Source organism: Salvelinus namaycush, chromosome 30 (genome assembly GCF_016432855.1).
Source record: "Salvelinus namaycush isolate Seneca chromosome 30, SaNama_1.0, whole genome shotgun sequence".
NCBI classification, from domain to species: domain Eukaryota; kingdom Metazoa; phylum Chordata; class Actinopteri; order Salmoniformes; family Salmonidae; genus Salvelinus; species Salvelinus namaycush.
The window spans coordinates 14,658,493-14,674,787 of NC_052336.1; the positions used below are offsets into that span (position 1 = coordinate 14,658,493).

General features: G+C 41.8%; 1 protein-coding gene across 1 annotated transcript in view; it reads left to right on the forward strand.

The window, feature by feature from the left end:
- The window catches only part of rfx7a (regulatory factor X7a), a 44,012-nt gene that overhangs the window by 21,907 nt on the left and 5,810 nt on the right, over positions 1-16,295 (forward strand). Inside the window, exons 3-8 of the mRNA XM_038969540.1 lie at positions 8,179-8,261; positions 9,431-9,553; positions 10,354-10,470; positions 11,747-11,831; positions 12,068-12,275; positions 13,349-13,647. Coding sequence (XP_038825468.1) covers positions 8,179-8,261; positions 9,431-9,553; positions 10,354-10,470; positions 11,747-11,831; positions 12,068-12,275; positions 13,349-13,647 — 915 coding nt within the window. The remainder of the gene's footprint in view (positions 1-8,178; positions 8,262-9,430; positions 9,554-10,353; positions 10,471-11,746; positions 11,832-12,067; positions 12,276-13,348; positions 13,648-16,295) is intronic.

The window sequence follows — 16,295 nt, forward strand, 5'->3', positions numbered from 1 at the left end:
TCACACACAGACACCAAGCCCCTCCCCCTGCCTCTCACAACAACAAAGCCGAATGATCATTTCAACCTCTCTGACAACAAGTAGTTTCAACTTTCTATTTGCATTTGAGGTTTGGTCCAACAATTGGTCGATTCTCCTTCTAACGATAACCTTTTCTGTCTCAACTCCCAAAATTTAGAACAGAGCAGACCCTGCTAAAATGAGAGTATCAATGAACATAATTGTGGAAAATGAATGCTCAGTTTTTGTTGTGCGTGGCATTGCGGTACCACCTACTGCTAGCAGCATTTTAATACTGTTATGTGCTAGCTGTCTAGTCTGGGTTTTAAAAATGTTCTACGATGTGATTATTTCTCTCACTATCACTTGCGTGATGGGATAAAACTTTCATACTGAACTAATTACCAGCGGTAATGAAGGTAAACCATGGCCAACAGTGAGGAATCTTGTACACCCAAGCAGTGATGACTACTGGTATCCATATACAGAGGTGGGTAGGTTACTTTCTAAGTGTAATCCATTAGTTACTAGTTTTCGGGCGCCCAAAAATACTGATTTCCGATTGTTATGAAAACTTGGAAGTCGACCTCTAATCTCAACCCCATAGAAAATCTTTGGAGGGAGTTGAAAGTCCGTGTTGCCCAGCAACAGCCCCAAAACATCACTGCTCTAGAGGAGATCTGCATGGAGGAATGGGCCAAAAATACCAGCAACAGTGTGTGAAAACCTTGTGAAGACTTACAGAAAACGTTTGACCTCTGTCATTGCCAACAAAGGGTATATAACAAAGTATTGAGAAACTTTTGTTATTGACCAAATACTTATTTTCCACCATAATTTGCAAATAAATTCATTAAAAATCCTACAATGTGATTTTCTGGATTTTTTTCTCCTCATTTTGTCTGTCATAGTTGAAGTGTACCTATGATGAAAATTACAGGCCTCTCATCTTTTTAAGTGGGAGAACTTGCACAATTGGTGGCTGACTAAATACTTTTTTGCCCCACTGTATTAGCCAGCCCTACTCTGTTTCTGATTTTGTCGTCATGGAGAACTGATTGGGCTCATTGATTGGAGTGAAAAATAAATGCTGCGCTCATGGAATGGCATGCTTTGAGCACTACTGAAGATAAAAAAGCCCCACTTGTATTCCATAGGCTTGGATCCGCACTGTGTAGCTGTTGCAAGAGCACATTTTTCACTCTGTCCTCTGGTTTTAAAAAAAAAGATTGATAGTCAGCTTAAACTTCTTGTATTCAACTGTTATTGTGTTCAAATACACCTTTTAGATTTGTGAACAGCCATCCACAACAACCACAATCCGTAAGGCACAAATAGCTAAATGAGAGAGCTGCAGTGTGATTCACATCAATACGCTATGTAGATATCAATAATAAGGGATATCCGTATCGCCGTAGACTAAACCACTGCTGTCATCCTTACCTCCAAGTGTTTATTCAAGTTGGATAATATTTGGATGCTGACAGCAGTCGCACCATCAGAAGACAGCTTGGACTGTAGCCTACAAAAGTCTATTCCTGCTCTTTTCCCGCGATCCATCAAACACATTTGGTGTGTCATCATAGTGGTCTCTGACTTGTAGTCAGACTCGCTCAGGTGGAACAAACTTGAACTTGCACCTTTTTTCAATGCTGATTTGAATGTCATATAGAAAACAGGTGTCAAGTTTTTTCCCACAAATGTTCTTTCTGAATTTTTAAAAGTAATCATCTAGTTTTTCAAAAGTATCTAATCTGATTACAATATTTTTTGCTGGTAACGGATTACAGTTACTGTTTTTTTGTAATCCGTGACTCCCCAACCCTGTCCATATAAATATAGTTGAGAATTTGTATTGGACTTTGATTGTAGTCTATGGTTTGTAGAGTATTTGAAAAACATTGACTTGTCCTTACTTCCACTTTGGAAGTGTGCTGTGTGAAGTAGTGGGGCTTGTCTGGCAGCAGCAGGGTGTGATGTCCTGTGCTCTGCCAGTGAAGGACCAATAGTAGTCATGGCTCCTTTGTCTGACAGAGGGTGTGTAACGTAGCCCAGCGTGTCTGTCTACTCTCTTCCACTCCATGAGACTCTCCTTCTAAAATGGAGTCCAGTTGGCTCCACGACGTCTGTCTGTGAGCCATTTTTATTTACCCCCCCCTCCAATCGCTAACGCTGCTCAGTGGCTGATAACTTTAGCCATTGGTGAGCTCCCGTTCCCCTAGCAACAAAGAGGCGAATAGAAAAGACAGAGGGGCGTATACTTCTATTCTTAGAAACCAATAGAACGGGGTGGGGAGCTGTGTGTGTGTGTGTACGTATGCAGTGTGTGTACGCTGTGGCTATGTTTGACGGGGGCTGCTGACCACACCGCTAGCAGAGGCCAGTCCAGGAGAAAGGGTTAACGACAGGGGATTTCAGTTTATCTCAGTCTGCCGGCGCTGCGCACAAACACATCCCCCCCCAGAACCGACTATGGCTGTCTGGCTCTGTGCACTCATGCCGTTAAGACACACTTGTCAGCATCTCTGTGTTTGTCCCCTCCCTGCTATGGCACCCAGAGCTTCTCTTTATGGTCATGTGTTGGGTGTTTAGCTCTTTTCCATAATGTTGGTGTCAGAGATGCTGCTCTGGACATTTGGGCAGTTTTGACTGTCCACTGCAGTCTGCACCACAATGTAAAGCACTGGTCCGGTGGTCTGATGTTCCCTAGCGTTGGTGTCCTACAGCAGACACCATGAAAACAAAAGCTTGTTTACGTGAGCTTAACTGCCCGCTCCGCTCTGCTAGCCCCCGGATTAGGTATTCCTCGGATTATTGCTACCTCCGATGACTTCCTCTATGGGGGGGTTGGTTGGGTCATTGAAATGCCATGGGACTGTCTGTATCCCTTCTGCTTTTAGATGTTGTTGTCGTGATCCATCAATCGGTATTGAAATAGTGCATTGCACTCACAGCTTCATATTAAATAAACATTAATTTAAGTGTTTGCCTCTAAATTGTTTTTGTAAAAAAGATAACAATTAGGTGCTAGAAAAAACAATCGTACTACATGTTGGTTACTGTTTTCAAACAGTGAATATTGTGTAGTAGACAGAGGCACCATGGCCCCTTCAGCTCATCAAGAATCCAGAATGTGATGTGTGAGCCTGCTCCTCCCCCTGCAGGGCCCTCCCTCTCCGTGTTGGAGAGTTGTGCCTGGAGCCAAAGTCTCTCATCTGCCGCCGCCTACTCCAGCAGAATTTAAATCCCCCCTGCCCCGCCCTATCGTCTTCCTTATTCCCTTTGAAACAGCGTGGTGGAGAGGACTGTTTCCGTTTGTAGCTCTGGGCCCAGCCATCCTCCAAACACTGAACTGGGTTGGGTTCAACTGGCACCCACCATCCATTGTAGTATTGGGGTAGAGAAAGGGTGAGATAGAGATTGTGCTTTGTTTATTTTTCGCGTCTGTCTATTAGCCAATGTGTTTCACAGCTGAGCTTAGCAATGTGTATTTATTATGGATCCAAAGCTTTTTACTATTGTTCTTTGTCATTTATCTTTGTTTCATAGTGTAGTTTCTTCTTTTTATTCAGTTTAGTCACATGATATCTCAATTTGCAATACGTTTGCCAATCGGTTGTGCAGCCAGACTTATTTGCCATTCCTTTTGCCTCCTCCCTCTCAACCATACAATTTTTCAATTCCCCATCAATCCACGTTGATTTAACTGTGTGTGTGTGTGTGTGTGTGTGTGTGTGTGTGTGCCAGCACGTTTCAAAGCTTGTGTTTATGTGTGATTAAGAGGGAGGTGAAAGCGAGAAACCGGCAGTGAATAAGAGTTCAAGCGTGATCCAGTGCTTGCTTGCTTGTTTGTTAACTGTTGTAAGTTGTACTTATCTGTGGCATATGTGGCCACTTGCTGTTGCATTAGTTGTATTTCTGTTGGTGCACTGCCCAGGCGGGGAGTGGAGGTGGTCACTGAGCAGTGGAGATCAGATCATGGCGTAACACAGCCCTAAAGCCCCTCTGTCACGACATCTGTGAGACCCAGTGCTGCACGTGCCCCACCCCAAAACCCTGCATACACAAATACTAAATTTAGGCTACCTCATCTCCTCTGTTTTGGTGGGGAATTTTTGGCATGCCTTCCAAAGTCTCTCAGTGAAATTGCTTCCAAATACTTAAACCATCATCTCAGTTAATGTTTGTTAATGTTTTGTAAAACATATCATAGACTTGGGTAGCTGGGCTACAGCCCTAAGGCATCTGTCTGTGTGACACCCTAATCATCTGCATTCACATGGAAAAGTCTGCCTCCAGCATTATTTGACTAACTGCAAATAACTGTCTAAAAAGACATAGAAAGTAATGAACTTTAAAATGCATTTTGTTCCACCCCCAAAGACTGTCTGTTTGTTAGGTTAGCAGGTATCAGTGTTTTAAAGTTAGTTCACTGTCCCATGGTAGCTGCAACAACCCCCTCTGGATATTGCAGGGCACCATCACCTCATATTTATCCTCATGTTCCTTCAAGGTCTTCTGTTAGGGGGTTTTCCCACATAGTCCTCTTTAAAAGAACAGATATCATGTCTCATGTTGTCTTCTCACACTTCAAACCCCACAATCTCTTAGCCTGTAGATCACATTTCAAACATATAATCTGAACATAACTCCACACACATTTTGGTATTTCTGTGCATCCTCGACAAGCGCTAAAATCAATATCCCAAAAAGGAAAACCAATATCCAAAAACGGCATGTTTTTTCTGCGAACCTGCACATCATCTACTCTCTTTTGTGGCGCTAATGTAAGGGTTTATGGCAGGGGAAACAGTGTTGCAGTAGTCTAGTGTGTGGTGCGGGGATTTTAGTGTTGGCGTTGCCCTAAAAAATGGAACCGGACTGTCGGATTTCTAGAGAACCGAACTCAGACCACCTTTCGAGATGGTCTCAGGTCGCTTCAGGGACTCTTTTGAGGGGCCTGCGTTCCTTTGGAGTGTTCACACTGCACCAAAAATGTTAAGTGAACTGCGCCAATTTTTTTTGTTGTTGTTGCTAAAAGGGACCAAGTGTGAGAACATCCTTAGGAGCTCTCAATGCACACACACACACACACACACTAACCCTCTCCCCTCGATGGAAACATTTGTTTGATCTCATTAAGAGATTTCCTCATGGCTTTTGTCATTGTGGCAGGGATGAGGGACCCCCTGTGTTGATCTTTAACACCCTGTGGTATTTACTGCACACATGTTTTAGAAACATTCAGAATCCAAGAGGTTTAATGTTTTTTTGTAATTTTGTTTATCCTGACACTTGTCCACATTGATCTTAGCTCGAGCACCGTTTATCAGGATGCATCCAGGATCCTTCTGAACGAGACCTCACCAAGATCGGTGGTTCTCTCTGCCGCAACTTCCACCCCTTTCCTTCTCTTCACGGATTTTGTAATCTCCTTTACATCCCTAATCTCATTTGCAGGATCATCCGTGTTTTTGTTTTCCTGTGGGGGGGGTGTTTGTTCCTGAACATTGTTGTCTTTTAGGGTGTTTTTACACTTTTTGAGCAATAGTTCGAATCAGTTTGATTATTTGTTACAATGTATTTTTTTCATTTGGTCCGGTTGGTTTCACATTGTCAAATGAACTAAAACTCCTAAACAAAAATATGTGTCCATGCACAAAATGTGTTTATTGGACAAAAAATGTGGTGTTCTATGCGTTCCCAGGTGTGGATAGTGTTCAAACTAGTCCAACCAAACTAAAGAGGGTTGTTTGAAATGGTTGTTTTAGGTTTCACTGGAACTGAATAGTCTTTGTCTTAGATTTCATAACTTTTTTTATTAAAAATGTTACGCTGATGGTGCCTCAAGGCCGACATAGTACAACTAAACACTTAGCTTTCTGTGTTACTACAGCAGAAACAATGAGAGCACCAGACTTCACTCAGTGGAGAATAGACTAAGAATGGATCATTTAAACAGGAAACGTTTCTGTATTATTCATGCTCTTCAAACTGGAGTAGAAGGCAACCTGTCAGCTTTTGTGGAATGTATCTTGGTGGATTATTGTAGTAGTGAGAATGAAAAGAAGCATTTCCTTTCTCATGAACTGGACTGCCAGTCTGAGAGAGACATCAGTAGAGCATGTTAAATCAGTGGAGTGATAAAGACACTACCATGAACACTACTACTACTCACAGGGATGACCGAACGTAACTCTTTTTTTGCACTTGAATTATTTTTTTTGCCTGTTTGTTAGCAATGCACTGATATGACCTTTTTGGCCGATATCCGATATTTTCCTTGCCCAAAAAAACGATACCGATATTTGAATTTTTTGCTGCCTTTCAAGCATTCTAGTACAGTTAACACACACACACAGACGCAGCGGTTTAAGGCACTGCATCTCAGTGCAAAAGGCGTGACTACAGTCCCTGGTTCGAATCCAGGCTGTAGCACATTCGGCTGTGATTGGGAGTCTCATAGGGCGGTGCACAATTGGCCCAGCGTTGTCCGGGCCGTCATTGTAAATAATAATTTGTTCTTAACTGGCTTGCCTAGTTAAATAAAGGTTACACACACCACACTGACCAAAAAGTTATTTTGTTGGCATTTACTTGTATTCCCATTACCAGTAAAACATAATCAAAACCTTTTTCTTTCACTTACTTGCTGTGCTCTTTCGTTGTTCATTTGTTAAGTTGTTTCATTCTCAACCAGGATTTCTATGGAACACCGTTTGGGTCTTTGCATGTCAAATAACACTATTTGACCAGAATATGACTGCACGTCACATAATAATTTAACACGTTCACAAATTTTTTTGACGTAGTTATTACACATTGATTACACTATCACTCGTATTTCATATGTCGCAACGATTCATCCATATGTATGCTATGATGCAGGTAAAGGTGTCTCGCGCACCTACAGTGCTGGTCATTAAAAAAAAAGCTAGCCAGCTCATGGATGCAAACAATGTTCTTCCCCAAAAACATAGCAAAACGACGTCTGTTTCAGTAGCTAGGTGTCATTTAAAATGACCCTAATTTGTACTACAGTTCTTATTTGATTAATAGTGGTTGGACCCATGTGAAGCTAGCCACAATAAGGATTAGCCACAATAGTGGACTTTGCGGTTAGCCTTCAAAATAAAAGTATGGCATAATTCTACTATTTGTATACATTTCCATCACTGTCAATGACACTTATTTTGAAGGCAAACCGCAAATTCCACTATTGTGCCTAATCCTTATTGTGGCTAGCTTCACAACACGTAACCTGGTCCATTCGAGCCTCAAAAGCCAGATAAGCAGCCAGCTAGCTTCATAACGTTAAATTTCAATAGGCGAACAAAAAGTGGCAACCTAGCTAATACTTACAAGGATTCCTAAATCATTGCTAAGAATAATGAACATGACTGCAGTTTCTACTGGTCATTGTTTTCACACTGGTTGTATTGGTGCTAGCTAGGTACCAAGCTAAAGCTCGATACCCCAGAAGTTGCGATCGAACAAATGATGCTTTATTACCAATGCGGTATTACATACACATCGTTCATGGCCGGCGTTTGCTTGTTTGCAGACTTTTTTTGTACAGCTTTGACACTGCTACCTTATCTTTTTTGACACGCAAAGATCCAAAGGGCATTCCATAGTATGTATGTATGTATGCCGTGAAGCTAATAGCATCGACACTATTACTGTGTAACTCCGGTAGGGCAACATCTGAAAAATAGCGCACTTGGTAGTGTACCGGTGCTCGACCAGTTGGCAAAAGCCAACATCACCCACGACAGAGAACGGTTGATTGTCAAGGACAATAATTTCCATTCTTGGCTTTAATGGGTTTCGTCTTTGAGTTGTCTCGCTGAAATGTTCTTACTCTTTCAAAAGACTGCTGGACTTGCTGACTGCTCGATCCACACAGCAGACATTGTGGGCTAGGTTAGGAATGCTGTGTGGCACGTGTAGCGCCAAATTTAACGTGGAGCGTCATTACGTCATGTACCTACGTTATATAGGTATGCACGGTAGCTTTGACATCGTTTTTTAACATCGGCGTTAAACTAGACATCTGGCCGATACCGATGTTGGCATTTTTAGCTATTATTGGCCGATTCCGATATGTTCACCGATATATCGTGCATCCCTACTGTTTGTTATTAAATCCCTCTTCCCTGTGCTCCGCTTTTACAGCAAGATGTGGAGACGTTTACAGACATCGAGAAACTCTACCTCTACCTTAAGTTGCCTTCTGGTCCCAGCAACAGTGAAAAAAGGTAATTGATCATTCTTTCATTTGATTGAACATTGTTTGTTTTGTGTCATGTCTGCATGCAGTTCCACGCCATTTGCACATGACTTAGCCTAATGTTGTTCATCTACCCCGTTATCCATTAGCCTAGTAGCATAATATAGATGTTCTGCACCCTATCCTATCCCCACATGCTACAATGGTTGTCAACATTAGCTTGGACTGTGGTTACGTCAAACTCTGCTCGTTATGCCATACTCTCTCCCTTAGAGAGCAAATAGGCTTTGGCTGTAATTTTTTTTTTTTAAATAAAATAAAATCATTGCATTGATTGATTTGATATTGAATTCCCACTTAGGACTACCAGTAAGGGGGGTGGGAGGGTGTGTGTGTGTTCAAACATTCTCTCTTCAATAGCAAATAAGCTTGGGTATTTTTGTTTTAATTGTTGCGTTAGTTGATTTGATAATGATTTCCCACATATGACTATCACCTGTGTGTGTGTGTGTGTTCTGATTGAAAGTCCTTACTTAATAACTTATTAATAACATCTTTCCTCAACCTTTCATGTTTTACCTTTTTGCAAAATATGTGTAGATTTAAGCCTTGTCTTCTCTCTAATGTATATTTGATCTGTGACGCACACATACACACGCACGCTTAATTCCAAATGACCCAAGCCCCTACTCCCTAGGAATGTGTGTAGATCTGAGACGATTGGATATGTATTAGGCCTAAGGAATACTGTAATAGCTTTCCTTCTGATAGGCTAAGATGAATTTCCCCACATTGTTTGAACTTATCCAATCCTCTCATCTACAGAAGTGTCCAGGGGCAGTGGCTTGAAGTTAGTTTAGCATCAGGTGACAAACACACTGCTCATTGATGTTGTCAATATCATGCCTTGATTGAAAAGCAATGATCAATTCCTACTTGTTCTCCACATCTAATCCTCATCACCTCAACACCTCAACTCCCCAACACTCCACACGATGCCCATCAGGACTGAGAGAGGGTCTGCCAGTCCTGGAGAACTGTCATGGTACATAAACCTCTCTCACTTACAACACAGAGACATGGGGGTGATGTGTGTTGGTTGAGTTTGAAAAATGGGGCGGGAAAGGTAGATCTGACAGTAAATGTTTTTTGTGATTGTATTGTAAATAACCTATTTTCTCCTGCTTTCTCTAGCAGTGATCAGAGCTCCATGTCATCAAGCCGCACTCAGCAGATGCACGCGTTCAACTGGATTCGCAGTCACCTAGAGGAACACCCAGAAACCTCTCTGCCCAAACAGGAGGTCTATGACGAGTACAAGTGGGTATCTGACTGTGAGAAAGGGGACATAGGGAAGTGTGAAGCCAATGGGGCTTTGCCCAGCTCGGGTCATTTTCAAAGCAATAGCACTGTTAAATACAAAAAAAAAAACTGTCATCCTGTTTTGATGTTCTGGAAAGGGACACCGCACCAATTTAGAAACATATTGATAGCACTGTGTACAGGTATTTTAGGGAGTTTGGAATACCTGATAGCTTAAATTCCATACCGGGTGGAAATGGATGGATTTACTTTTGAATTTGATTTCCATGAGCACTTGACTTCTAAGAGGTTTCACAAGAACAAGGTACACATTTGTATGGCTGTTTTATTTTATGACATGAGATACATGTTATGAAAGTACATAACATTTGGCATTTGGCTGTTACTAAATAAATAAGCCTTTAACATACACTGCCAGCTATGAAGGATCTACATACTGCCAGCCAACGCACCAATATAAATAGATGCAGAAAGCATGGGGAAAGATGTGCACCATGTGTTGGTAACACTAGAACGGAAAGTCTGAAATGCTATGTGACTGTTACGTAACACACAGTTTGACGTACTCATTCACTGCAAATGAAAGTACTAATAATGTTTCAGATTTCTTTGGAAAAGGCTTCACCCAGATGTCACTGTTTTGATGTGACTGTTTGATATTATTATTTGATATTTAACATAGTTTATTTGGTTTTACTGAGATTTCCAATACCTTGTTTATCTGAACTTTACTTCCCCTGTCCAACAAATGTTTACTGTCTGTTTGTCTGTGTCTGTCTGCCTCTTGTTTGTTTCAGGAGCTATTGTGACAATCTCTGCTACCACCCACTGAGTGCAGCGGACTTTGGAAAGATCATGAAAAATGTATTTCCAAACATGAAGGCACGTCGACTTGGTATGAGAGGCAAATCAAAATATCCTTCACTGGAATGGTTTGTAGCGAACAATCTGGCCTCTCTGGACTCTGGTCGAGGAACATCTGTTGTCTCAGATCATGGAGCCTCTAAATATAGAACTGAAATTAAATCAAATAAAGCGGCCTCTGCCTGGAGAGCAGTATAGTAGGACAGAGACACTTAGGGGAATCACTCTGTTCTTGACCTTCAGGAAACAATTTGTGAAATGTCTTTTCAATGTCTTTTCCATGAGATCACGACTCTTGACTTAGCAAAGCTACAGTCTCCAATGAGATTAGCGTCTGTTAAATTAGTCAAGTGACAAGTGACAAGTGACTTCGTTCTTATTTTGTTGAGGTGGAGTTCGAAAAAAGAATAACATAAAATACTTGCGTTTGAATGCAATTTTTATTTTCAAGCTGAGCCTTTCTGAAATAGACCTTGTTTTTATATGACGGTTGCAATAGCAACTGAAACTCAATATGAGCGCCCAAGTCAAATCAGACCAAATCAGAACATCTTGAGCGGTGGCTTGCGTAGTAATCTATATCTCCCTTTTTAAATGAATTATTTTCTGTTTACAAAGTTAATACACACTCTACAAAGGTACAAGTTAATTCAAGATCACACTCTTGGACCTATTTGTCTGTATTTTATTATTTGTTTTGTGTGAGAGAAAATTAGTCATACATAACTGTGCTAAAACTCTGAGTAGCTCTTTGCCTGGTTGTGTGAGACACCTAAGTGTATGGAAGTGTTCAGCAGGGAGCACCTGCTGTCACACTCTCACACACCAGCATCTGATAAAAGGCTAGCTCTCAGCACAAATCCACAGCGCCTTATTTTGGCAGTGGAATTGGTCACATCTCGAAAGGTTGGAGGGGGAAGAGAAGGTTCAGTGGGAGTGTGACAGGCCTGAGGGGCTGAGGGATTAGTAGTGGAGTGACTAGCAACTGATGCTGGTTGGGACATAGGTCGCAGTTGTAAATGAGAACTTGTTCTCAACTGGGCCAACCTGGTTAAATAAAGGTGAAATAAATAAAAAAAATACCCGTCTCAGCTTCAGGTGAGAAGGCTCTTCCTCAGATCTGTCTGTGAGTGACAACTGACCTGCCCTGAGGCACTTTTCTTACCCTATCCTGTGGAGCAATCCCAGTCTCTTATGGCTAGAATGGTCCCTGAAGCACTAATGCCCGGCTCTTTACAGACAAACAACCAACACATTTTAGCACCTCCATAAATTAATTCTTAAATGTTTGACCGTTCAGTGTTTTTTACCTTAACCCCTGCTCACGTACTGCTATAGTGGACTGAGGAAGAAAGCCTTTGTCCACATGCCATCTTTACCCAACCTGGAGTTACATAAAACAGGGGACGGGGTAAGTTGTCTGTCTGCCTTCCTCTCTCAAGGTCTTTACCTTACTTATTTTCTTGAAAATCTATTTAAATAAGAAATGTTTGCCTAACTGTAGTCCAACCATAACATAACTTTCATTAATTGAATGTGTTAAGAAAAGGACTACATTTTGAGGCTTCATATTGAACTAAAAGTAATACAGGGATATGTACGACTATAATTCCTAACGCCTGTATATGTGCCTATGTTGTGCTTCAGTGTGAGGTGCTGGAGGCCTCAGGTCAGCTGTGCAGTGCGGAGGAGGAGGTGCGCTCTGCGGCCTGTGGCCTGGTGTGTGAGTGGGCCCAGAAGGTGCTGAGCCGCCAGTTTGATGCTGTGGAGGACCTGGCTCGCTTCCTCCTCAACAGCCACTACATCGGCACCAAATCTGTGGCAGCCCTTACTGTCATGACTGGTACACCAACAGGTGACAATACAGTGCATCCGCAAAGTATTCAGACCGCTTGAATTTTTCCACATTTTGTTACGTTACAGCCTTATTTTAAAATGACAAAGGAAAAACAGGTTTTTAGGAATTTTTGCAAATGTATTAAAAATAAAAAAAACTGATTACATTTACATAAGTATTCAAACCCTTTACTTAGTACTTTGTTGAATCACCTTTTGGCAGCGATTACAGCCTTGGGTCTTCTTGGATATGACGCTACAAGCTTGGCACACCTTTATTTGGGGAGTTTATCCCATTCTTCTCTGCAGATCCTCTCAAGCTCTGTCAGGTTGAATGGGGAGCGTCGCTGCAATGCTATTTTCAGGTCTCCAGAGATGTTTGATCGGGTTCAAGTCCGGGCTCTGGCTGGGCCACACAATGACTTTCAGAGACTTGTCCCAAAGCCACTCCTGCATTGTCTTGGCTGTGTGCTTAGGGCCGTTGTCCTGTTGGAAGGTGAACCTTCGGCCCAGTCTGAGGTCCTGAGCGCTCTGGAGCAGGTTTTCATCAAGGAGCTCTCTGTACTTTGCGCCGTTCATCTTTCCCTCAATGCTAAATACTTATGTAAATAAGGTATTTCTGTTTTTTATTTTTAATACAAAAATGTGTATAAACCTGTTTTTGCTTTGCCATTTTAGAATACGGCTGTAACGTAACAAAATATGTGAAAAGTTAAGGGCTCTGAATGTGCACTGTATGTGTTAATAGTCAAACTTCACTTGTCCTTTCACTGCAGTGAAAGGTGAAATGTTTCCATCTAGTGGCAGATACTTCTCATTGACCTGCTATAGTGCATTTACATACCACCTCCTGTGAGTCCCTAAAAGCCATCCCACTAGGCACAGACGTCAATTCAACGTCTTTTCCACATTGGTTCAACGTCATTTCATTGAAATGATGTGGAAACAACATTGATTCAACCAGTTTATGCCCAGTGGGATAGTTACGCTTTCTTCAAAATAGAAGCTGCTCTGCCTAGGAGGACCATGACAATTTGTTAACCCAAAATATGTGTTCACCTGTTTCTGTCTTCCTCTGTCTCCTCTCTTTAGGAGTTAAAATGCCACTGCCATCCTCAGCATTCGGACCAACAGCTGAAGCCCACTCCTTCCAGTCCCAAGTGAAGACCCTGCCCTCTCCCTCCATCGATGCCAAGCAGCAGCTCCAGCGGAAGATCCAGAAGAAGCAGCAGGAGCAGATGCTGCACTCCCCCCTCCCCGGAGAGGCTCAGGCCAGGCGGGCTGACGGGGGCACGCCTGGGGTCGGCTCCATTACCTGTAGAAGCCCAGCCCTGCTCTCCCCACATCCCACCATTGGCATTATGGTAGCTGCAGTCCCCAGCCCCATCACGGTAAGCCAAGCTTGTATTCTACTTCTGTGTTTGTCTAAGCTTACTCTATATATCCCACTGTCTTTGCAGTGTTCCTGTTACGAATCTATACAAGCGATAACTTTGTGTTGCCTATATCACATGTGCAACAGAAGCTATTCATAACTGGAGTTATGAAAGTGTTGCATAATTTTACAGTTGAAGTCGGAAGTTAACATACACTTAGGTTGGAGTCATTAAAACTTGTTTTTCAACCACTCCACAAATGTATTGTTAACCTCTCTGGGATATGTGGGACAGTAGCGTCCCACCTGGCCAACATCCAGTGAAAATGCAGAGCGCCAAATTCAAATAAATTACTATAAAAAAAATAACTTTCATGAAATCACACATTCAATATACCAAATTAAAGCTACACTTGTTGTGAATCCAGCCAACGTGTCAGATTTCAAAAATGCTTTACGGCGAAAGCAAACATTGCTATTATCTGAGGATAGCACCGCAGCTAACAATCACAGACCATCATATTTCAACCCTCCCGGCGCGACACAAAACTAGAGAAATAAAGATATAATTCATGCCTTACCTTTGACGAGCTTCTTCTGTTGGCGCTCCAATATGTCCCATAAACATCACAAATGGTCCTTTTGTACGATTCATTCCGTCGATATATATCCAAAATGTCCATTTATTTGGCGCGTTTGATCCAGAAAAACACCGGTTCCAACTCGCTCAACATGACTACAAAATGTACCTGTAAGCTTTGTCCAAACATTTGAAACTACTTTTGTAATATTTCTTTAGGTATTTTTTTTAACGTAAATAATCGATAAAATTGAAGACGGGATGATCTGTGTTCAATACCGGAGGAAAACAATGTGTAGCATGCTTTCTGGTCACGCGCCTCTAACAAACAGTACACTTCACTGGAGCCTCATTCTGAACATGGCTACTTCTTCATTTCTCAAAGGAAAAACCTCAACCAATTTCTAAAGACGGTCCCTTAGAAATCTGGATTCCCAATGAAAACCCATTGAAAAGAGAGTGACCTCAAAAAAAACTAAATCTGGTTTGTCCTCGGGGTTTTGCCTGCCAAATAAGTTCTGTTATAGTCACAGACATGATTCAAAAAGTTTTAGAAACTTCAGAGTGTTTTCTATCCAATACTAATAATAATATGCATATATTAGCATCTGGGACTGAGTAGGAGGCAGTTTACTCTGGGCATGCTTTTCATCCAAACATGAAAATGCTGCCCCCTATCCATAAGAAGTTTTAAACGGCTTGGAAAATTCCAGAAAATGATGTCATAACTTTAGAAGCTTCTGATAGGCTAATTGACATAATTTGAGTCAATTGGAGGTGTACCTGTGGATGTATTACAAGGCCTACCTTCAAACTCAGTGCCTTGACATCATGGGAAAATCAAAAGAAAGACCTCAGAAAATAAATTGTAGACCTCCAAGTCTGGTTCATCCTTGGGAGCAATTTCCAAATGCCTGACGGTACCACATTCATCTGTTCAAACAATAGTATGCAAGTATAAACTAGAGGTCGACCGATTAATCGGAATGGCCGATTTAATTAGGGCCGATTTCAAGTTTTCGCAACAATCGGAAATCTGTATTTTTGGACACGGATTTGGCCGATTCTTAAAATATATATATATATATTTTTACAACTTTATTTAACGGCCTAGGAACGGTGGGTAAACTGCCTTCAGGGGCAGAACGACAGATGTTTACCTTGTCAGCTCGGGGATTCAATCTTGCAACCTTACAGTTAACTAGTCCAACGCTCTAACCACCTGCCTCTCATTGCACTCCATGAGGAGCCTGCCTGTTACGCGAATGCAGTAAGAAGCCAAGGTAAGTTGCTTGCTAACATTAAACTTATCTTATAAAAAACATTTAATCAATCAATAATAATCACTAGTTAACTACACATGGTTGATGATATTACTAGTTTATCTAGTGTGTCCTGCGTTGCATATAATCGATGCGGTGCGCATTCGCGGAAAAAGGACTGTCGTTGCTCCAACGTGTACCTAAGCATAAACATCAATGCCTTTCTTAAAATCAATACACAAGTATATATTTTTAAACCTGCATATTTAGATAAAATAAATCCAGGTTAGCAGGCAATATTAACCAGGTGAAATTGTGTCACTTGCGTTCATTGCACGCAGAGTCAGGGTATATGCGATAATAATAAACGTCTTGTTTTCGAAATGATAGTTTCCGGATTCGACCATATATGACCAAAGGCTTGTATTTCTGTGTGTTATTATGTTATAATTAAGTCTATGATTTGATATTTGATAGAGGCGTCTGACTGAGCGATGGTAGGCAGCAGCAGGCTCGTAAGCATTCATTCAAACAGCACTTTCGTGCGTTTTCCAGCAGCTCGTCGCTGTGCTTCAAGCATTGCGCTGTTTTTGACTTCAAGCCTATCAACTCCCGAGATTAGGCTGGTGTAACCGATGTGAAATGGCTAGCTAGTTAGCGGGGTGCGCGCTAATAGCGTTTCAAAAGTCACTCGCTCTGAGACTTGGAGTAGTTGTTCCCCTTGCTCTGCATGGGTAACGCTGCTTCGAGGGCGGCTGTTGTCGATGTGTTCCTGGTTCGAGCCCAGGTAGGAGCGAGGAGAGGTACGGAAGCTATACTGTT